This window comes from Oncorhynchus mykiss, chromosome 4 (genome assembly GCF_013265735.2).
Source record: "Oncorhynchus mykiss isolate Arlee chromosome 4, USDA_OmykA_1.1, whole genome shotgun sequence".
Lineage (NCBI taxonomy): Eukaryota > Metazoa > Chordata > Actinopteri > Salmoniformes > Salmonidae > Oncorhynchus > Oncorhynchus mykiss.
In genome coordinates, this window is record NC_048568.1 from 20,072,501 (window position 1) to 20,097,500 (window position 25,000).

General features: G+C 46.8%; 1 protein-coding gene across 7 annotated transcripts in view; it reads left to right on the forward strand.

Moving 5' to 3' along the window:
- Positions 1-25,000, forward strand: part of msra (methionine sulfoxide reductase A) — a 103,125-nt gene that overhangs the window by 16,780 nt on the left and 61,345 nt on the right. Inside the window, exon 1 of one of the 7 annotated variants that reach the window (XM_036975436.1) lies at positions 8,787-8,871. Coding sequence (XP_036831331.1) covers positions 8,802-8,871 — 70 coding nt within the window. The 5' untranslated portion in view covers positions 8,787-8,801. 7 annotated transcript variants of the gene reach the window in all.

The window sequence follows — 25,000 nt, forward strand, 5'->3', positions numbered from 1 at the left end:
CCAGGGCAGGTTAAACTCACCAGTCGTCCTACATCGCCCCAGGGCAGGTTAAACTCACCAGTCGTCCTACATCGCCCCAGGGCAGGTTAAACTCACCAGTCGTCCTACATCGCCCCAGGGCAGGTTAAACTCACCAGTCGTCCTACAATGCCCCAGGGCAGGTTAAACTCACCAGTCGTCCTACATCGCCCCAGGGCAGGTTAAACTCACCAGTCGTCCTACATCGCCCCAGGGCAGGTTAAACTCACCAGTCGTCCTACATCGCCCCAGGGCAAGGTTATGAAATACCAAACATAGCATATTTGAGATATGTTTCTCTAGCTCTTTGACAGAGGGTTATTCTACCAGTCAGTCTTACATGTGAATATGAGAACGTGAATCTGGAGCATTGGCAGCGCCTCACAACACTCTCTCTCTCCCCATGAGACGGATCTCTGCTTCTCTGCTTTGCTTATAATGCATGTGTTGCTGAATTACGGGTAGAAGAACATGCGTTAAGAGGAGACTCTGAGATGTGTCTGAAGCACAGAAGGGAAGCGATTCCTCTCCTATGTTTTCTGATCTGACGCTTCTTTGGAGATGCAAAGAGTGTGTCAGGCGCCGGGCAGCGGAGAGGCTGCCTGTGAACCACATTACAGAGGAGGAGAATGCAATCCCCCATCTCTACCTGCTCACTGTAATGACATTAGGAGATGAAAGCACAGCTGGACCATTTTGCATGATATCGCTGTCTGAGGAAGTGTTGGGTCGGCCCTGGAGAGAACCCGTCCTGGGAAATACCCTCTCTCCTCCGTCTCTCTCTCTTCATTCTCTCTCTTTCTTTCTCTTCTTTTCCTCTCTCTCTCGCTGTCTCCCCCCCCCATTACAGGAACGCTAGCACCATTATTACATTTTGAATTGGAGTCCTGAGATGGTGGCGTGCAGTAGGAGTGCAGTGCTTTGAGATCTGAAAGGTAAAGAAGTGTTGTGCCTTCACAGAGAAACCAAAGAACAATAGTTCAACCAGCGATGTTTTTAAGATTAATTATCCCACCCCCGCCCTGTCATAGCTCCCTGTTTGCTCAATAAAGTGTGACAGCCCAGAGAGGTACAGTATATATATATCACTGACAGTGGAATGTGTTGTCTTGTCTTCCACGCGCAACGACAAAGGGACAATATCCCAAGATGCAGCTGACAGACTGGATGCTTTTAACACAATTATCTTTTTATTTTAATTGCAGGTAAAGCACTGGCTGCTAAACTGTCTATTATTCCCCAGCAGAACAAAGTATGTGTGATTGCTGCCCGCCTCAGCACCCTCCTCTCTTCTCCACCTCTTCTTCTCCATGCAGAAGAAGCACTGTTGTTTATTCACAGTCCCCGTCAGCCGAAAGTCTTACACAATGGTAGGAGGGGAGAAAAGAAAACCTGCGTGTGATGCTGCTTTCATTTCAGGCTGACAGGTAGGCAGGCAGGTAGGCAGGCAGGAAGACAGGCAGGCAGGTAGGCAGGCAGGCAGGTAGGCAGGCAGGTAGGCAGGCAGGTAGGTAGGCAAGCTGACAGGTAGGCAGGCAGGCAGGCTGACAGGCAGGCAGGTAGGCAGGCAGGCAGGCTGACAGGTAGGCAGGCAGGTAGGCAGGCAGGTAGGCAGGCTGACAGGTAGGCAGGCAGGTAGGTAGGCAGGCAGGCTGACAGGTAGGCAGGCAGGTAGGCAGGCAGGCAGGCAGCCACGTGTCAGAGCCTGTGGCTGTTGCCTCCACCTTCCTCTGTGCCATGCTCCGCTCCCCTCCCAGGCTCACAGGGACCAGTGACATGGACCTTTTCTTTATTTTGTCTCCAAAAATGAAGCCCCCTCCCGATAAGTCCTTGTTTATCTTTGAAGAATCTTTCACTGTCACACAGAGACTCAGAAACCTGAAGGATTTTGCGAGGATTCACACAAGGTAAATGTATCCCTACATTCTCCTTAGCTGATGCAATCGGCTCACTCACTCCATTAATCATCAGTGTTATGAATAGAAGGACTATCAACAAAGTCATATTAAGCCTATTGCCAGAAGGCATCAGACGTTCACTGCTCTTCTGTCTCACTCCTCCATTCAAAGAGAAGCTGAGAGCCCCAGTCCACCCTGATGGCAGCCCAGTCCTACATCCTTCCCTCTGTTCTGCTCTCTGTCCCCCAGGCTGGCTCAGTAGTAGTCTGTCTGTTCTGAACAGGGATCCCGAGGATCCTGCCCCCCACCCAGTCGGCAATGGCCCTGTAGCCCTCTAGAAGGGCGGGCGGCAGGTACCCTAGCGATTAAGCATGTTGGGCCAGTAATCTAATCCCTGTGGTGAAAAATCTGTCAATGTGCTCTTGAGCAAGGCACTTAACCCCAATTGCTCCAGGGTCGCCGTCGATAATGGCTGATCCCTGGCCGTGACGCTACTCTCTGAGGGTGTCTCAGGGGAATTTGGGATATGCACAAAACTCACTTCCATTTCACACCTCACACTCGTACAGGTTAGCACTTGTACATGCAGTGAAACAGGACAAATATAAGCACCCCCTATTTGACCGTTTGACCCAGCCACTAACCCAGGCAGTCCTGCTGGAGCCCTGGAACACCCACCCAGCTGGCCCTGTTCAGACAATGGCCTGAACATAGAAAATACGCTAGGGCGTGAATTTAGGGGAGAGGAGAGGAGCTGGAGTGAGATGGCCTGTCACCTGAGTGGTTGGCACATGCCAAGTGTTCTGCCGGGGTCCAGGCTACCCTCCCTCTCGCACAAAACGCTCACGCCCTCAGGATCCGCCCGGGCCGCATGGCCAAACCTCCTCCCTCTCTCCCTTCCTCCCCCTCTCTCCCTCTCCCCCTGCTCCTCCCCATTTGTTGTGGAATTTTTGTTTCCATAAAATGGTTGCCAGATAATGGATTTTTCCTTTATTAATTGGATGCACTGAGTGATGACTCTCCAGGCAGTTCTTGAACTTGATTTACAATTAAACGGAGTCAGGCTATTTTCTAATGATTCTTAGCTGAGCAGGTTTTATTGCACTACTAAGCTCTGTTATTAACAAACCTGGGCTTTTCTCGGTCCCTGTGGGATGTCTAAAATGCTTTGTCCGTTTTTTCAAAGAATGAATAAGCCCATTTTTCCTCCATTGAGGCAGTTTGGCATTTTTACAATGCCTCAAATGGGCACACGCTCTCCTGTGGGTACAATCATGCACACACCCACATATACATTCTCTCTCTCTCTCTCTCTCTCTCTCTCTCTCTCTCTCTCTCTCTCTCTCTCTCTCTCTCTCTTTCTCTCTCTTTCTCTCTCTCTCTCTCTCTTTCTCTCTCTTTCTCTCTCTCTCTCTCTCTTTCTCTCTCTCTCTCACACTCTCTCACACTCACAAACACACACACACACACACATGTTCACACTGGCATGTTAATTTAAATTCTCATCTACTCTCCTCTCCTCGAGGCCATCTGACCGACAGGCTGAACCCCTCTGTAGATTTAGGTCAGAGTGAAATGTGACGCCACAGTGTTTATCATCTGTGCCTGGGCCCATTTCCCCTGTCTGTGTGCCATGTTGATGGGTTGGCTGTCTGGCCAACAGCTAAGCAGGCGTCTGTAAGTGGAGAGAGACCAGGATGTAACATGATAATGGGGAGTGCTCTGAGTGTGTTTGTATTGATGTTGTCTGTTTTTGTATGACAGTGGGCTGACTGCGGGGGGATTCTGGAGGTCACTGTTTATGTGCATGGAGAGATAATGGCAATGGGTGCTCTCTCTCTTTTTCCCTCTCTCCCTTTCTCTCTCAATTCAATTCAAGGGGCTTTATTGGCATGGGAACATATGTTAACATTGCCATAGCAAGTGATATAGATAATAAACACAAAGTGGAATACACTATAAAAATGAACAGTAAACATTACACTCATGAAAGTTCCAGAAGAATAAAGACATTTCAAATGTCATATTATGTCTATATACAGTGTTGTAACGATGTGCAAATAGTTAAAGTACAAAAGGGAAAATAAAAAAACAGAAATATGGGTTGTATTTACAATGGTGTTTGTTCTTCATTGGTTAGGTCACAAATGTTGCTGCTGTGATGGCACACTGTGGTATTTCACCCAGTAGATATGAGAGTTTATCAAAATTGGGTTTGTTTTCGAGTTCTTTGTGAATCTGTAATCTGAGGGAAATTTGTGTCTCTTATATGGTCATACATTGGGCAGGAGGTTAGGAAGTGCCCTCAGTTTCCACCTCATTTTGTGGGCAGTGTGCACATAGTCTGTCTTCTCTTGAGAGCCAGGTCTGCCTACGGTGACCTTTGTCAATAGCAAGGCTATGCTCACTGAGTCTGTACATAGTCAAGTTTAGGTCAGTCACAATGGTCAGGTATTCTGCCACTGTGTACTCTCTGTTAAGGGCCAAATAGCATTCTAGTTTGCTCTTATTTTTTGTTAATTCTTTCCAATGTGTCAAGTAATGATCTTTTTGTTTTCTCATGATTTGGTTGGGTCTAATTGTGTTGCTGTCTCGGAGCTCTGTGGGGTCTGTTTGTGTTTGTGAACAGAGCCCCAGGACCAGCCTGCTTAGGGGACTCTTCTCCAGGTTCATCTCTCTGTACATGATGGCTTTGTTATGGAAGGTTTGGGTGGTTGTAGAATTTAACGGATTTTGATGATTAGCAGGAATCGGCCTAATTCTGATCTGAGTACATTATTTTGTGTTTTACGTTGTACATGGAGGATATTTTTGCAGAATTCTGTATGCAGAATCTCAATTTGGTGTTTATCCCTATTTTGTGAATTATTGGTTGGTGAGTGGACCCCAGACCTCACAACTAGAGGTCGACCGATTAATCGGAATGGTTGATGGCCGATTTCAAGTTTTCATAAGAATCGGTATTAGACACCGATTGTGGCCGATTACATTGCACGCCACGAGGAGTTGTTACCTGTTATGCGAGTGCAGCAAGGTAAGGTGCTAGCTAGCATTAAACTTATCTGATAAAAAATAATCAATCTTAACATAATCACTAGTTAACTACACATGGTTGATGATATTACTAGTTTATCTAGCTTGTCCTGTGTTGCATATAATCGATGCGGTGCCTGTTCATTCATCATTAAATCACAGCCTACTTCGCCAAACGGGTGATTTAATAAGCACGTTCGCAAAAGAAAAAGCACTGTCATTGCACCAATGTACCTAACCATAAACATCAATGCCTTTCTTTAAAACCAATACACAAGTATATATTTTTAAACCTGCATATTTAGTTTATATTGCCTGCTAACATGAATTTCTTTTAACTAGGGAAATTGTGTCACTTCTCTTGCAGTCAGGGTATATTCAAGCAGTCAGGGTATATGCAGCAGTTTGGGCCGCCTGGCTCGTTGCGAACTGTGTGAAGACCATTTATTCCTAACAAAGACCGTAATTAATTTACCAGAATTGTACATGATTATGACATAACATTGAAGGTTTGTAACGGCACTCCTCCTCCTCTTCTGAGGAGGAGTAGCGAGAAGGATCGGAGGACCAATGCGCAGCGTGGTAAGTGTCCATAATGCCGCAAAACCTGAACCTATAGGGGAGGGTCTGGGTGGGCGTCTGTCCGCGGTGGCGGCTCTGGCGCGGGACGTGGACCCCACTTCACCACAGTTTTTTCCGCTCCTCAACCGCCCCCGTGGCCTCTTACGAGTGGCGACCCTCGCCTCCGACTGGGGACCCTAGACATGGGTCCCGAATGGACGGGAGATTCCGGCAGCGCCAGACAGGCGGGAGACTCCGGCAGCGCCGGACAGGCGGGAGACTCCGGCTGCTCCGGAGTGAAGGACGGCTCTGGCAGCTCCTGGCTGGCTGACGGCTCTGGCAGCTCCTGGCTGGCTGACGGCTCTGGCAGTTCCTGGCTGGCTGACGGCTCTGGCAGCTCCTGGCTGGCTGACGGCTCTGGCAGCTCCTGGCTGGCTGACGGCTCTGGAAGCTCCTGGCTGGCTGGCGGCTCTGGCGGCTCCTGGCTGACTGGCGGCTCTGGCGGCTCAGGACAGACTGGCGGCTCTGGCGGCTCAGGACAGACTGGCGGCTCTGGCGGCTCAGGACAGACTGGCGGCTCAGGACAGACTGGCGGCTCAGGACAGACTGGCGGCTCAGGACAGACGGGAGACTCTGGCGGCTCAGGACAGACGGGAGACTGGCGGCTCAGGACAGACGGGAGACTCTGGCGGCTCAGGACAGACGGGAGACTCTGGCGGCTCAGGATAGATGGGAGACTCTGGCAATGCTGTGCAGGAGGAAGGGTCTGGCAGCGCTGGACAGGCGGGAGCACCTGTAGGGAGAAGATGGAGAGACAGCCTGGTGCGGGGGGCTGCCACCGGAGGGCTGGTGCGTGGAGGTGGCACCGGATAGACCGGACTGTGCAGGCGCACTGGAGCTCTTGAGCATCGAGCCTGCCCAACCTTACCTAGTTGAATGCTCCCCGTAGCCAGGCCAGTGGGGCGAGGTGGAATAGCCCGCACTGGGCTGTGCTGGCGAACCGGGGACACCATGCGTAAGGCTGGTGCCATGTACGCTGGCCCGAGGAGACGCACTGGAGACCAGATGCGTAGAGCCGGCTTCATGGCACCTGGCTCGATGCCCACTCTAGCCCGGCCGATACGAGGAGCTGGAATGTACCGCACCGGGCTATGCACACGCACCTGTGACACCGTGCGCTCCACTGCATAACACGGTGCCTGCCCGGTCCCTCTCGCTCTCCGGTAAGTACGGGAAGTTGGCGCAGGTCTCCTACCTGAACTCGCCACACTCCCCGTGTGCCCCCGCCCAATACATTTTTGGGGCTGCCTCTCGGGCTTCCAGCCGCGCTGCCGAGCTAGCTCCTCATAATGCCGCCTCTCGGCTTTAGCTGCCTCCAGCTCTGCCTTGGGGCGGCGATATTCACCCGGCTGTGCCCAGGGTCCCTTGCCGTCTAATATCTCCTCCCAAGTCCATCTCTCCAGGTATCGCTGCCTCTCCTGCTGCTGCTGCCTGTTACCACGCTGCTTGGTCCTTGGTTGGTGGGTGTTTCTGTAACGGCATTTCTCCTCCTCTTCTGAGGAGGAGTAGCGAGAAGGATCGGAGGACCAATGCGCAGCGTGGTAAGTGTCCATAATGTTTATTTAAAGACATATACTGAACACTACAAAACAATAAACGTGAAACGAACGAAACCGAAACAGTACCGTGTGGCAACAGACACTCACACGGAAACAAACACCCACAACTCAAAAGTGAAACCCAGGCTACCTAACTAACGACACCTGCCTCTGATTGAGAACCATACTAGGCCAAACACAAAAACCAACATAGAAAAACCAACATAGACTGCCCACCCCAACTCACGCCCTGACCATACTAAAACAAAGAATAAAATAACAGAACTATTGTCAGAACGTGACAAGGTTGTACAATGTAACAGCAATATTTAGACTTAGGGATGCCACCCGTTAGATAAAATACGTAACGGTTCCGTATTTCACTGAAAGAATAAAAGTTTTGTTTTCAAAATGATAGTTTCCGGATTTGACTTAAGGCTTGTATTTCTGTGTGTTATTATGTTATAATTAAGTCTATGATTTGATATTTGATAGAGCAGTCTGACTGAGCGGTGGAGGCAGCAGCAGGCTCGTAAGCATTCATTCAAACAGCACTTTTGTGTGTTTGCCAGCAGCTCTTCGCTGTGCTTCAAGCATTGAGCTGTTTATGACTTCAAGCCTATCAACTCCCGAGATTAGGCTGGTGTAACCGATGTGAAATGGCTAGCTAGTTAGCGGGGTGTGCTCTAATAGCGTTTCAATCGGTGACATCACTCTCTCTGAGACCTTGAAGTAGTTGTTCCCCTTGCTCTGCAAGGTCCGCGGCTTCTGTGGAGCGATGGGTAACAATGCTTCGCGGGTGGCTGTTGTCAATGTGTTCTTGGTTCGAGCCCATGTTGGGGCGAGGAGAGAGACAGAAGCTATACTGTTACACTGGCAATACTAAGTGCCTATAAGAACATCCAATAGTCAAAGGTATATGAAATACAAATGGTATAGAGAGAAATAGTCCTATAATTCCTATAATAACTACAACCTAAAACTTCTTACCTGGGAAAATTGAAGACTCACGTTAAAAGGAACCACCAGCTTTCATATGTTCACATATTCTGAGCAAGGAACTTAAACGTTAGCTTTTTTACATGGCACATATTGCACTTTTACTTTCTTCTCCAACACTTTGTTTTTGCATTATTTAAACCAAATTGAACATGTTTCATAATGTATCGGTATCGGCGTTGAAAAATCATAATCGGTCGACCTCTACTCACAACCATAAAGGGCAATGGGTTCTATAACTGATTCAAGTATTTTTAGCCCGATCCTAATTGGTATGTTGAATTTTATGTTCCTTTTGATTGCATAGAAGGCCCTTCTTGCCTTGTCTCTCAGCTCGTTCACAGCTTTGTGGAAGTTACCTGTGGCGCTGATGTTTAGTACGAAGTATGTATAGTTTTTTGTGTGCTCTAGGGCAACGGTGTCTAGATGGAATTTGTATTTGTGGTCCTGGCGACTGGACCTTTTTTGAAACACCATTATTTTTGTCTTACTGAGATTTACTTAGGGCCCAGGTCTGGCTGAATCTGTGCAGAAGATCTACGTGCTGCTGTAGGCCCTCCTAAGTTGGTGCCAGAACCACCTCTCTCTCTCCTTCTCACGCATGATTTTTCTTTCTCCATCTTCCATGGCTTCAGGTTTGTGGCAAGCAAATGTCCATGACAGGGAGTTTTGTTTGAGTGGTTCATTGTTGTTGATGCTTCATGTTTCCATCTACCCAGTGACACCAAGCAGCAACACCGGCCTGAACAACACAGCCAACGATGGTAAATAATGTGAAGTGGGGTAATACCTTACGAAACCCGGTCATCTTTAATCTATAGAATGCTCCTTTGGAGGAAGGATTGTTGACATATAGGGGGGTTGTGAGAAGGTCACTTCTATTTAAAAGGACGTTCTACTCCAAAATGCATGAAAATGTAATTCATTTACATTTATGTTCCATGTGGCTGTCATTTGAGCCACTGATCGCTCTGTTTGCTACAAATATACTGTATGTTGTAACGTGTCACTCTGATCTTAAAGGGACAGTGCGAGATTTTGGCAATGAAGCCCGTATTCTAATTACCCAGAGACAGAGGAACTCATGGATAGCATTTTTGTGTCTTTGCGTGCAGTTTGAAGGTATTTGGATATGAGCCATTGCTAACTAGCGTCAGCGCATTGACTGGTAACATGCTAGCTGTTCCAATAGACTTCCAGTCATTGCGCTAACGTCAGTTAAAAATTGTGCTAACGCTAATTAACAACTTCCTTCAACCTGCACACAGAGACATTAAAAATGGGAAAGTAGAAAAATCATTTTAAAGCCATGTCTCGGCAGAAATATAAAAATAAATCATAATATATTCCCCCCAAAAAATGATCATATTTTTTGGAGGGCGCTGCTAATAAATGAATATAGGGGAACACTTCATATGAAGCTTTACCGCTTGCTCTGTTGTACGAGCAGTATTTTGATTTCAATTTTCTTACATTATTAATAAATATTGAAAAATACAAATATGAATATTGAAAAACAGTTATGAGTTATGATCCCATTTGTAAGCATTACTAACAGAGTGAATGTGAAAATGGACTCAAAGTGGTCCCCCTCTGCTGGTGATTTGCATGATGTGCAATGATACAAGCAAGTGGAGGGCTGTGATTGGTTAAATTGCCTACTATGCCAATGTCTCTGTATAAAATGGGCCATAACTTTAAAACTAGCAGAGATCCCACTATAGAACTTTGATATACCCATAGAATATATTAGTTTCAACAAAATGTTGATAAATTAGCCAATTTTCAATATTCATGTTTATATTTCTCAATATTCATAAATTAATGTCATTTAAATACTACCCATATTACAGAGCAAGCCGTAAAGCTTCATATGACACCAATATTTGCTTTGTAGCACCTAGAGATTAAACATTTTTGAGTCTTAAAGGGATACTTTGGGATTTTGGCAATGAGGCCCTTTATCTACTTCCCCAGAGTCAGAGGAACTGGGGGATATTATTTTTAAGTCTGTGTGTCCAGCATGCTAGTAGATACCCATAGACATCCAGCCGTTGCACTAACGCTAGTTAGCATTGTCTTTCGAAACTACCTCTAACTTCCTTCATACTGGACACAGAGACATACAAATGGTATCCAAAAATGTATCTGGCTCTGGCGAAGTAGATACAGGGTCTCCTTGCCAAAATCCCAAAGTGTCCCTTTAAAGAAGGCCTGGGTAAGGCCAAAATGTCATGAATATGCCAACTTTGGTGAATAATTTCTCAATTATGCTTTTAGATACAAATGTCAAATAAATGTCAGCAATCCTTCCTAGATTTCCTGAAAATCCCCCAAATCATTATATATTTTTGTCCTGGTTTCAGGGGACTCACCCAGTGCTCTCAGTTTGCATATTATTTTGATATCAGACCTCTTGTTGGATTAGAGCCATGAAGTCATGGAGCTGGGAGAATATACTGTAGAGTAAGCAGTACAGGATACTCAAGTGGGCTTATTGACCACTTTAATGGCCTAACATTAAAAGCACTCCGGATGACATTGCCTTTGTGAGGCGAGCGTGTTTGTGTTTCTCGTTTCTCCTCCCCACCATTGACTGTAATGGATGACAGAATGGCCAGGCTAGAATGGCATGTCAGCAGTATATTTACACTGGCTGTCTGTCTGTGGCCAGTTTCCCTTCATGTGGATACTGTAAAGTGGTCTTAAGGCTAACACACGTCATTTATTTTAACTGCTGATCATGCCATGTTGCAATGAGAGGGAAGCAGAGGAGAGGAGGAGGACCGGATAGGAGAGAGGAGGAAGGGAGAGGAAAAAAGAGGGGAGAAGATAGGAGGGGAGAGAGGAGGAGAGGAAATGACAGTGGGTGAGAGGGGAGAGGAGAGGAGGAGAGAAGGAAGGACGAAAAGAGAAAAGATGGTAGAAGAGGCGATAGAAATGGTAGATAGATGGGATAGAAATGGTAGATGTGGCTGTCACCTCCCACGCTCATCCAGGGGGCTTTTGTCTCGCTGGCGGCTCGTTATAATGCGTTCACTTTGTTCGAACACACACAGATAAGGCATCAATAATCACCTGAAACAATGAGACATGCACACAGTGTTACAATAGCTGTTGTTTTGATTCCTGGATTCTTGTTAAGATCAGAGCGACGCCTCTATGCTATCTGTAACATGGCTTCCCACGCTCCTACATCATATCATCAGATCTGCTCCTGTGTTTGGATAACATAGAGCCCTTTAAAGGCTCTCATGTTCTCTCTCTCTCCTCTCTCTTATCCTCTTTTTTCCATTCCTCCTTCCCTTTGTTTCTCTTTATTCCTTTCTCTTTCTTTCTGTGTTTTTTCCCCGTCTCTTTCTCTCCCACTATCTCTCTCTCTTACCCTACAATCTGTCAGTGATTGCAGGCGGGTAGGTTTTTCAGGCAGGCAGCGTTCGTCGTGTCTCCTGAGTCATCATCAGGACAGGCCTTGTGTAATGGTGTGGAACCGGCCAAGGTGAATGGTTATTACTTATTGACTTCCTGAGTGATGGGTGGGGACGCACACTCATTGTCTCTGTGGAAGACTGAGCAGAGCAGACTGAGCAGATGCATCACTCTTTAAAGACGCAACGTCGCCAGAGCTTTAAAATGGTCTAGTCAAGGCCTACACTGGTTAGCGCTTAGTAAGAATTGAATTGTGATTTTTGCTGTTTCTAGGGGTTCAAATAGATAATCGACTGACATACTGACATTGTAGTAAATGGTTTACAGATTGTATCTGAAAGACTTGCCACTGTTTCCACCACTTCCACCCCTTAAGGCGTCAACATGCTTCAGTTCGGCTGGCGCCTTGCATACTCCCTTAATAGACCTTCTCTTGAATATGGAAAAAAAGCGGCAATAGTACTGTTTGTCCATTTTGAGACACCGTAGCCAGTATACACTTCCTCAAAATAGTCAGAATTAATCTAAGATAACTCTAGAAATCTGTCATTCATTTGGACGTTTTTGCAGCAAGGAGATTGTAGGCGTGCAATTTTACATCTAAGATGTTTGGTGCAGTATTTTTTAATTACAAAATGTGCACTAAAACGAGTTGTCTCTCGTTGAATGACAACAAAGACTTCATTAAAGAATCCCTACTGTTGACCAATCACAGACGAAGGGGCGTGGACTTCGCCTCTAATCTTCGGCTTGCCTCCCCCCCAAAAATGTGTCCCCAAACAGCAGAAAAAACCTTTACCAAAGTCCAGAACGAACCAAAATGTTAAAAAATGTCATTATAATATATGCATGAACTCTAACGAACTGTTTCGGTTTGAAAGCATTCAGATGCCTTTAGCCTTCAACCCTATGGTTTGTGTAGGCTTCTATCTATACTGAATACCCACCATGTTTAGCTAAGATTCTCAATTAAATTACACCTGTTTTTTTTTTTATGTCACAGGCTGTCAACCAAAAGTGCTCAAAGGATTTCAATTTCTGTGCAGAAAGGCACATGGCAACATTTAAACATTGAGGCATTGGAGTATAAAGTCATACAGCCATTGTGTCGACCCTCAGTCTTTTCTGTGTGCTGTGAAAGCGGCAGCATGCTCAAGTTCTTCTCGTCTTTACAAGCCTGTACCTTAATCAAGGAGCCCTGGGCCAGCTAGCAAGCCAGCCGCAGACACAAACAGAGCCCGTTGAATACTGCTTGTGCCTTTCCCTTTCTGATGAGGCCAAGCTAGGTCTCTCTACAAAGCAGTGTGGAGGCAAATACACTAGTGCACCTATTCACCCAGCATCTCCCTTTAGCTGGGACAAAAGGCCTGGCAGTGTGGGGTGCAAATTGAATGGCTCTCTCCTTTGTTGTTCCAGAGAGACTGCAGGAGATATATATGGCTCTAAAGACGGCTAATTGCCCCCGTGCCTATGGTTTCTTTCAGAGGAACCATCCTGCCTGAGCCTGTGCCCATTGACGAGCTCCGCCTTTGCTCCTGGGGCTATGGGTGCTTTGTCCAGCCCTGGCTTTGACTGAGACCCAGAGAGAGCATGTGCCTAGCGCCTCACATTTCACCCCGGCCCCTCCACTCCTCCCAACACCCCCCAGACACCACCACTATCTTTTGTTAAGTCTAGAGGGCATTTTCTTCCTTCCCCCCCCCCCCCCCCCCCCCCCCCCTCTCTCCTTGGTTTCGGTGGGGCGGGGGGCCCAAAGGGCAGGGCCCTGGGGAAGAGGACGGACAGCAGTGACATGTTTAACCTCTGACCCTCTCTGGTTCTCTGAGTCACGCTTGCAGCTCATCCATCATAGCCTGTGCGTGTCACTCACACCAGCTGTCAGTCACACTTCCTCCTCCCTTCTCCCCGCCCTTACCGTTGACAATCAGAACAAGGGAGCAGCTGATAAACTAGGTGTCGCTCGAACAGAGAGAGAGAGAGAGAGAGAGAGGGTAGCAGCCAACGGTCTGCCCATCTGCAGGGAGGAAAAGAGATGCTGATGAATTGATTTAAACATTGTTTGAGACGCTGCTGGGATGTATACTTTGACAGCCATGACTACAGTCTTTCTGTAATGTTTAGCCTACCCAGTGGCCATTGTTCTCCCAGCCACTTCAAGGTGTGCAATTAGTTTGACGAATTAGTTTAACGTTGCTTATTGCACATTCGAGGTTTCAATCTTTGCCACGTAGACTAGTCTACTACGTCATACAATTCTAAAAGGTTATTCACTTCATATTGAAACATCATTCAAGAAAAGGTATTGCATAAAATAAAAAATAATTGTGATGTATTTATATTCTCTGAAATGTAGACCCAAGAGGGCGTTATTTTATCGGCAAAATTAGATATCTGATCCTCAGAATTGGAATAGGTTAAGCAGCCTTTCATCTAGTATATTGGGCTTGTTGAAACAATCATCCCTTTCACTGTTCCATCCTCTGGGTAGGTAGGGTTAATGAACACTTTAAAGTCAGGATACTTTGTTAACCTACAGGAGGTACTTACTTTCTCCAATGACCCTTCCCACAACCCCACTTTCCTGCGATTATGTCATAAGGGCGAGCCACGGCCTGACCGGCCGGTCGGCGGGCAGGTCAAGGTGGTCAGAGATACCCCGCGGGGAGGATGTGAGGAACGGAGATCAACACAGCTAATCAGCGCAATGCTTTGCTACTGAGGGAGAGGAAAGAGAAAGAGCAAACAAAGAGAAAAGGAGCAGCGGCCATTTTAACTGAGTTTCAGCCTTGAATTAAAAGCAGCAGAGTCATTAGAGGCACGCTGGTTAGACTCCTGCTGGGTTTTTAAATTGGATTCATAGGGAGGGAGACTCCCTGGGGGAGTGTGGGGGCGGGGTGGGGTCTAGCCATGCTGGCGGGGGGGGGCACAAGGACTCTTCATCACCATCCTTCCTCTAATAGTCTCATTATCCCTGCTTTAAACCCATTGCTTATACTCTACCCAGAGGTAATGGTGTCGAAGGCTATTGTTTTGTCTTCAACTTCTGAACCAATTTCATAGTATTTTGTGTAGTAGGAGGATGTGATGTCAGGTAGGTTTTCAAAGTGTTTGTTTCCAGGTCTTATTGTGGATGGAGTGTTTTTCCTTCTCCCTGGCGTGATCGTGGTGCCCGGGATGTAAGCAGTGTTCATTTTTTCAACCTCCATATGCAAGCTGAATATTAATCCATCCTTTGACTTTTTTCTTTGCCCAGATCTGTTCTAATGTGCGTTGTTTCAACACCCCTAACAGCAACTCTGTCTGTCCTGTGTATTTCAACCCATTTTGCATCCAAACTCATCTCGTCTGACAGAATCAATAGCCAGTGTGTCAAGCTTTCTGGGCGATGGAGCATGCCACACCTGTCAATAGCCGAGCTACCTCTTTCTCAGCCTCCTGACGCCCAGTGCACACCAGACATGACTCTAATATGTATGTGTTCAGAATACCTGACTGTGTACCTCGTACCACCACTGTATGTATTGTGGCTTGGTGGAGGCTAAAGCTGTTTGGTGTTGGACAATAACGACCAATAGAATAGTCATCAATGCACACATCATGTAAGGTAGGAAGTAGGATATCATTGAAAGCAAACAAATCCAGTATATTTCTGCTAACAAGTTAGCTGGGTGTGTGAGGTATACACTAGCTCTAGCTGGGTGTGTGAGGTATACACTAGCTCTAGCTGGGTGTGTGAGGTATACACTAGCTCTAGCTGAGTGTGTGAGGTATACACTAGCTCTAGCTGGGTGTGTGAGGTATACACTAGCTCTAGCTGGGTGTGTGAGGTATACACTAGCTCTAGCTGGGTGTGTGAGGTGTACACTAGCTCTAGCTGGGTGTGTGAGGTATACACTAGCTCTAGCTGGGTGTGTGAGGTATACACTAGCTCTAGCTGGGTGTGTGAGGTATACACTAGCTCTAGCTGGGTGTGTGAGGTATACACTAGCTCTAGCTATGTGTGTGAGGTATACACTAGCTTTAGCTGGGTGTGTGAGGTATACACTAGCTCTAGCTGGGTGTGTGAGGTGTCGGAGCTGTTATTGGGTGTTTGAGCACGTTCTCATCCTCCATCAGAGTACTGCAGAGCAATCGATGCTGCTTGGCACACGCGCACGCACGCACGCACACACACACACACACACACACACACACACACACACACACACACACACACACACACACACACACACACACACACACACACACACACCACACGCACACACACCACACACACACACACCACACACACACACACACACACACACACACACACACACACACACACACACACACACACACACACACACACACACACACATACACACACACACACACACACACACACACACACACACACACACACACACACACACACACACACACACACACACACACACACACACACACACATAGCTGCTATATGTATGCTCTGCTGTGTGTTTATAGCTCTACTGGGTTAACACAGCAGTACACAGAGAGAGCCCCGCCCAGTCTACTGGGAAGAAGTGTTGAGAAAGTCATTTGCTGTTAAACACGCTTCTAATCACACCGCACTTCTGTTACAGCGATGTGGCAGGATTGACAGGGTTGACAGGGTTGACAGGGTTGGAGTGTGAGTGAATGTTTCAAGATCAAGGGGGATGATAAGGGGAATTTTAATTTAGTGAGCATGTTGTTTTTCTGAATTGATTTGCGTGTGAATATGAAAAGGGAGTAATTGTCCCCCTGCAGAGTGTGTCATCACAATTAGCAACAGTTAGTCACAGTGGAAGATGAGCATGGAGCCACACTTATATAGGGCCAATGATGGGTCCTTGGCTCTTTAATGATAATGGTGCTGTGTGTGTGTGTGTGTGTGTGTGTGCGCGAGCAACCTGTGTTCTATATAGTATATATAGTGTATGTGTAGTATGTGTCTATATGTCTCTGTTTGTGCAGTGCAACACACATTCAGCATGTCTGGTAGTAATTCTACACTCCCAGACAGACACCATTGCTGGTGCATATGAACCAACCAACCCTGATGGCTGCAGCCAATGTTAATTCCCCACCCCTCCCCTCCTCAGCTCTGCTCTGCTCAGCTCCACACCTCACAACGCCCTCTAGACTCCCCTCCCAGTCCTCCTCACAGGGATTTGTTTGGGTGGGGGGCTGGCTTTACAAAAACGTCCCTCTTAATCCTGTGCAATGAATGAAGCTCTTACAGATGAGCCAGTAGCCAGTGACATCTGCTGTGTGGATCTTCTCTGGGTGTCATGCTAGACCTAAAGCCCGAAGAGCAGATCCTCTTTCTCTCCCCTTCTCCTCCGCTGGCTACATTGTGGAATCTCGCGTTGACTGATGCCAAGGCGACCCTCTGTGGCTAGTAGTTCTCTGTAATCACTATGGCAGACACAGCCTGGATATGTTTTCCATGCCCTGGCTTGAAGGAAGCCTTCAGAATAAAACATGTGTCTGCAGTGTGGGGGACGGTTCACAGGCCTGCGTCATCACAAGTTGGAAACTATTGTCAATGCTTTGTTGAGTCATAATCATTTGGTGCAAAGACATCCAGGCTATTTGAATCTGTATGCTGTGTGATTGACATATCTCCTAACCAGCCCTGGCGTTTATGTTTTAACGAGCAAAGTAAAAGTATGCCTTGTTAACGTTTTCTCTGACAGTGTGTGTTGTTGTGTATATGGAGGGGGTAGTAGCAGTTCTAACACAATGCTGTTCTCTGGTTCACACACAATACCCACTCTCATAAACACGGAGGAGAGATCAACGGCCTCACCTGCCTCTGACAGATCCAGGTGATAATGAAGAGGAGCGTCCATCTCATTACATTCCCCTTACAAAGCCCCCCCCCCTCCGACTCTCTCTCTCTCTCTCTCTCTCTCTCTCTCTCTCTCTCTCTCTCTCTCTCTCTCTCTATCTCTCTCTCTTTTGGGCTGACGTGGGATGAGTCACAACACTCCAAATGGCCTCAGCTGCTGTCAGTCCCAAGTAGATCCCCCTCAGATTGTTGTGGATGGGCTGACGATGTCAACATGGAGTGTGATTTGTCAGAACTCTCTGAATCACACCTCTCCTCCAGTGACAGAAGCATGCCAGGGCGGGTGACAGGAGGCAACAGGACAGTGTGTGGTGAACTCCAGGAACAACAGTCTGGAGATAAAGAGCTATCACTGTCCTGCCTGCCTGTCATCAATAGGGCCTCATCTTATCTAGGCCCAGTAGTCTGCATGGCTCCAATACTCCACAGGTAATGTGTTTCTCACTATCTCTAGTCAGAGCCCATCCTGGGTCTTTTTCATTTGGTTCACTACATTGTCTTTCTCTCTCCCTCTCTCTTTTCTCTCCCCACCACCGGATCAACTAATTGCTATTATAGATAACAATAACAATGTTGGTAATAATGTCCACAATAAAAAAAGATGATGCTGTGTGATTACGGCAATCATTGTAATCAGAGGGAGAGGGGCTGCAGCTGGATAGAGATCATACTCGGAGAGAGAGGGAGAGAGGGAGAGAGAGAGAGAGAGAGAGAGAGAGAGAGAGAGAGGGAGAGAGAGAGTGATAGAGAGAGAGGGAGAGGGGCTGCAGCTGGATAGAGATCATACTCGGAGAGAGAGGGAGAGAGAGAGGGAGAGAGAGGGAGAGAGAGAGGGAGAGAGAGAGGGAGAGAGAGTGATAGAGAGAGCGATAGAGAGAGCGATAGAGAGAGCGATAGAGGGACAGAGAGAGAGGGAGAGAGAGAGAGAGAGAGACAGAGAGAGAGAGAGAGACAGAGAGAGAGAGAGACAGAGAGAGAGCGAGACAGAGAGAGAGCAAGACAGAGGTTACAGAAAACGAAAGGGAGTGATAGGAAAGACAGGGAGGGAGAAAGGGGGGAAGGATGTTGTTGCCTTAATTGCTACTCCGATTAAGCAGTGTGTTCTTTCTCCCACCACGCCTGTTATTAGAGAGAGGGGGGAGGGTGCTCCAATCAGAGAGAGCCAAGCATGAGCCGCCCTGTCATATTTATACTGAACAAAAATATAAACGCAACATGTAAAGTGTTGGTCCCATGTTTCATGAGCTGAAATAAAAGATCCCAGATATGTCTCATACGCACAAAAAGATTATTTCTCAATAATGTTGTGCATCAATTTGTTCACATCCCTGTTAGTGAGCATTTCTCCTTTGCCAATATAATCCATCCACCTGACAGGTGTGGCATATCAAGAAGCTGATTAAACATCATTACACAACTGCACCTTGTGCTGTGGACAATAAAAGGACACTCTAAAATGTGCACAGATGTTTCAAGTTTTGATGTAGCGTGCAATTGGCATGCTGACTGCAGGAATGTCCACCAGAGCTGTTGCCACCCGGACAGCTGATGAAACTGTGGGTTTGCACAAGCGAAGAATTTCAGCACAAACTGTCAGAAACCATCTCAGGGAAGCTCATCTGTGTGCTCATCATCCTCACCAGGGTCTTGACCTGACTGTAGTTCGGCATCCTAAACGACACCAGAGGGAAAATGCTCACCTTCAATGGCCACTGGCACGCTGAAGAAGTGTGCTCTTCATGAATCCTGTTTTCACCTGTACCGGGCAGATGGCAGACAGCGTGTATGGCGTCGTGTGGGCGAGCAGTCCCAGTTCTTCCATGGCCTGTATACTCACCAGACATGTTTGAGCAGTCAGAGGGATGCTCTGTTTCGACATGTACGACAGCGTGTTCCAGTTCCCGCCAATATCCAGATATCCCGCCAATATCCAGATATCCCGCCAATATCCAGATATCCCGCCAATATCCAGATATCCCGCCAATATCCAGATATCCTGCCACAATATCCAGATATCCCGCCAATATCCAGATATCCCGCCAATATCCAGATATCCCGCCAATATCCAGATATCCTGCCACAATATCCAGATATCCCGCCAATATCCAGATATCCTGCCACAATATCCAGATATCCCGCCAATATCCAGATATCCCGCCAATATCCAGATATCCCGCCAATATCCAGATATCCCGCCAATATCCAGATATCCTGCCACAATATCCAGAAACTTCGCCCAGCCATTGAAGAGGAGTGGGACAACATTCCTCAGGCCACAATCAACAGCCTGATCAACTCTATGTGAAGGAGATGTGTTGCGCTGCATGAGGCAAATGGTCGTCACACCAGATACTGACTGGTTCTGATCCACGCCCCTCCTTTTATTTAAGGTGTCTGTGACCAACAGATGTATATCTGTATTCCCAGTCATGTGAAATCCATAGATTAGGGCCTAATGAATTTATTTCAATTGACTGATTTCCTTATATGAACTCAGTAAAATCTTTGAAATAGTTACATGTTGCATTTATATTTTTGTTCAGTGTATCAATGTCAGACCAGGCCGGGGGAGGCAGAGGCTGGGGGAGGGAGGCCGAGCCAGGGAACCTCTGCCCAAGCCCCAGAGCATGTCTGCTGGCTGGCTGAGCACCACAACTCCCAGGGCTGGGTTGGCCTGCTAATCTGTACTGTAGCATGGTGAGAGCTGTAGGGGAACCGAGTGGGGGTGCAAACCAGAGATAGCATATCGCTTCACACACACTCCACTGTGCTGCACCCTCTATCCACGCACACTCTCCCAATCGCCATTAGCATGGCATCTCTGCCAGAGAGAGCCTTTGAATGAACGAGAGACAAAGCGCCACTGTGAGCTGTGTGTTACAGCCCTTCCTTCCTGTTCTGTTCTCCTGCTTCCTGCTTCCACTGAGTCATCTTTGAAGTTGCTCTGCTTAAGCCTCTGCCATGTCCTCTCATGGCTTATTTTCTTCCTCCGTCTTGATGGAATGATTTCTGTCCTGCCTTTTCTTAAGCCGCAGAGTTAAACTGCCACAAGTTAAGCCTCAAGATCATAATACCCATCAAAGCACTTTTCAAATGGCTATTGACCAAACGTCTGGGGCTGTGTGGTGGTTGTAGATTATAGAGGACTAGAGTCTCTTGGCTTGTGCTCAAAGCGTTCTGGGCTGTTGGGCCACATTGTCTCCCTGCATCAAAGTCACTGCACAGTAATCAATGATGACTCTGCAGAGTTTAGCCTGTGTGTTAGAGTTTGGTCCTGGGGTTGGGTTCCTCTTAACAGCCAACACAGCGAGAGGCAGCGAGAGGCTGACGCAGCACATTCTAAACCCAATCAGTTATCTGTGTGTGAACAAGAAGTGCAGAGAATCAACTGACTGAGAGAAAGTCTTATCAGTCATCAGAGCTTCAGATACAGGGACACGTTTGGTATTTTGTCTCATGTTCTGTGTGTACTGAGTGAGGGGCGTACTTGGGGAAGAATGTGATAAGCTATGTCTTGAGAGTTGGCTGTCATGCAGGGGTGAAAGTAAGCCGGTACGGTCCGGTAAGGTCCGGAGAAGACATAGTGGGGTTGCTGCGTACCGGTAAAACGTGAGCCTATCACAATAATTAACACAAAATGACAAGATGACTATAGGCCTTTAAAATTAAAATGTGCTAATTCACTTGAAAACAGGCGGTATACCCTCCAAGTTGTGGTTTGATGAAAACACTAATTCACTTGAAAACAGGCAGTATACCCTCCAAGTTGTGGTTTGATGAAAACACTAATTCACTTGAAAACAGGCGGTATACCCTCCAAGTTGTGGTTTGATGAAAACACTAATTCACTTGAAAACAGGCAGTATACCCTCCAAGTTGTGGTTTGATGAAAACACTAATTCACTTGAAAACAGGCGGTATACCCTCCAAGTTGTGGTTTGATGAAAACACTAATTCACTTGAAAACAGGCGGTATACCCTCCAAGTTGTGGTTTGATGAAAACACTAATTCACTTGAAAACAGGCGGTATACCCTCCAAGTTGTGGTTTGATGAAAACACTAATTCACTTGAAAACAGGCGGTATACCCTCCAAGTTGTGGTTTGATGAAAACACTAATTCACTTGAAAACAGGCGGTATACCCTCCAAGTTGTGGTTTGATGAAAACACTAATTCACTTGAAAACAGGCGGTATACCCTCCAAGTTGTGGTTTGATGAAAACACTAATTCACTTGAAAACAGGCGGTATACCCTCCAAGTTGTGCTTTGATGAAAACACTAATTCACTTGAAAACAGGCGGTATACCCTCCAAGTTGTGGTTTGATGAAAACACTAATTCACTTGAAAACAGGCGGTATACCCTCCAAGTTGTGGTTTGATGAAAACACTAATTCACTTGAAAACAGGCGGTATACCCTCCAAGTTGTGGTTTGATGAAAACACTAATTCACTTGAAAACAGGCGGTATACCCTCCAAGTTGTGCTTTGATAAAAACACTAATTCACTTGAAAACAGGCGGTATACCCTCCAAGTTGTGGTTTGATGAAAACACTAATTCACTTGAAAACAGGCGGTATACCCTCCAAGTTGTGCTTTGATGAAAACACTAATTCACTTGAAAACAGGCGGTATACCCTCCAAGTTGTGGTTTGATGAAAACACTAATTCACTTGAAAACAGGCGGTATACCCTCCAAGTTGTGCTTTGATGAAAACACTAACATTTAAAGGCGGAGATAAGTGGTCGCGACATGCAGGTACAGCAGTGGATGCATCAATTCAGGCTACAAGTGTAGTAGGCCTAATGGCAATCGCCATCACACTTTTAGTTGTTTTGGAACAGATGTCTCTTTCCATTCATCAAATTGCGGGTGCACAGTGCACTGTTTGGATGCTGGAGTTATTTTGTGCAAAGGAGCACCTTTGAAGTGATTCATTGACAATCAGACGAAAACATCATGACTGGTTGTGTTTATGCCACATTAAAAGGTAATAGATGATAAAAGTTATATGACAAATCTGTACTATGCCTACCAGGACCATGGCGATACTACATTAATAGGGATCCTACCAGAACCATGGAGATACTACATTAATAGGGATCCTACCAGGACCATTGAGATACTATATTAATAGGGATCCTACCACGACCATGGAGATACTACATTAAGAGGGATCCTACCAGGACCATGGAGATACTACATTAATAGGGATCCTACCAGGACCATGGAGATACTACATTAATAGGGATCCTACCACGACCATGGAGATACTACATTAATAGGGATCCTACCAGGACCATGGAGATACTACATTAATAGGGATCCTACCAGGACCATGGAGATACTACATTAATAGGGATCCTACCAGGACCATGGAGATACTACATTAATAGGGATCCTACCAGGACCATGGAGATACTATATTAATAGGGATCCTACCAGGACCATGGAGATACTACATTAATAGGGATCCTACCAGGACCATGGAGATACTACATTAATAGGGATCCTACTAGGACCATGGAGATACTACATTAATAGTTATCCTACCAGGACCATGGAGACACTACATTAATAGGGATCCTACCAGGACCATGGAGACACTACATTAATAGGGATCCTACCAGGACCATGGAGATACTACATTAATAGTTATCCTACCAGGACCATGGAGACACTACATTAATAGGGATCCTACATGATTAGACCAATGGTCTTTGATTAGACCAATGCATTTTTTTCGCTCCTGTACCGGTAAGAAATTAAATCTACTTTCACCCCTGATTATATGTGACTGCATTATTGAGCATAGATTAATAGAATCTTTGTCATTAGTTCCTTAGTTCATTCTTCATTTACTTTACGTTCGTATTCTTATATTTTACTCTATCTGTACGTCTGCTTCCAACTCACACTCTCAAACACAAAGATCCCCTGAACGCAGCTCACTCTCCAGCCCACTTTCCAGCTCACACTCTCAAACACAAAGATCCCTGAACACAGCTCACTCTCCAGATCCCAATTCTGATCACCTGTTCACACACCTGTATGTCATTATCACACACTATTTACTTCAGTTCTTTGCATCCCATCATTGTGAGGTATTGTTTGTTTTGTGACACACTTCTGTTCGGAGTGCTGGGTTGCCTGTAATTTAATCCTCTTGTGTATGATAGTTTTTACCTGCCTCACTAATGACACCTTTTGCCTATCGCATTTCCTGTTATCTACCTATTGCCTGATCTCCCGGACTACGTTACTAGCCTTTTCCCTGCCTGTACTGTTTCCTTTTGGACCCCCTGTGTATGACCTTCTGCCTGCCCCTGGACCCAGCTACCTGCCTCCTCCTGTGTATGACCTTCTGCCTGCCCCTGGACCCAGCTACCTGCCTCCTCCTGTGTATGACCTTCTGCCTGCCCCTGGACCCAGCTACCTGCCTCCTCCTGTGTATGACCTTCTGCCTGCCCCTGGACCCAGCTACCTGCCTCCTCCTGTGTATGACCTTCTGCCTGCCCCTGGACCCAGCTACCTGCCTCCTCCTGTGTATGACCTTCTGCCTGCCCCTGGACCCAGCTACCTGCCTCCTCCTGTGTATGACCTGCCTGCCCCTGGACCCAGCTACCTGCCTCCTCCTGTGTATGACCTTCTGCCTGCCCCTGGACCCAGCTACCTACCTCCTCCTGTGTATGACCTGCCTACCCCTGGACCCAGCTACCTGCCTCCTCCTGTGTATGACCTTCTGCCTGCCCCTGGACCCAGCTACCTGCCTCCTCCTGTGTATGACCTTCTGCCTGCCCCTGGACCCAGCTACCTGCCTCCTCCTGTGTATGACCTTCTGCCTGCCCCTGGACCCAGCTACCTGCCTCCTCCTGTGGTCCTTTGCAATAAACACCTGCTGTGCCCTGCGCTTGAAACCAGCTCTCTGTCTCCCATCGTGTTCATTACAATATCTTGTTGTTGCATTGTCGAGTAGGAACCTGCAAGTAAGCATTTTGTTAGACAACTAATAACCCTTAACTTAGTCCATTCTCCTACCAGTGTGGGCATTGGGGACAATACATACAAGTACTTCTGCGATCTCCGAATGAGTCAATGGTGGCTGGTTGATTGAAATGGATATGTGTGGTGATCTCCTGTAGGAGAATGATCTCCCCTCCTTCCATAAAACAGATTGAAAGATGCGCTCTCAAACTTCTGTATCAATTCAGCCAGGAGTATTGAAAGTGGTGCTCAGGGGCCAGAAGTGACCCCCTGTTCTTTGTGTCCTACGTCATCCATTTCCTGTGATAATGTTAGAGCCTTTGCAATTTGCATGATATTATATGAATTTAGAAATGTGTGCGATATGCTCTGAATTTGTTGTGCTTAAGATCCCCGAGTGTATCTTTTAAATGAGTGCCCACTTCCCTGTAACTGTAAACTATTGCTAGCCATTAGCGCCCATGAGTGTGCCTAAAGTGGACTCTCTGGACTCCTGTCAAAGAGCCCTGGGGGGGGAGCGGTACCCGTCGTTAGACCAGGGAGGTAGAGCGGGATGAGAAGGGACGATACGTCCATCTGTTGTAGTCCATCCCTCCTCAGTAGAGGACACACAGCGGA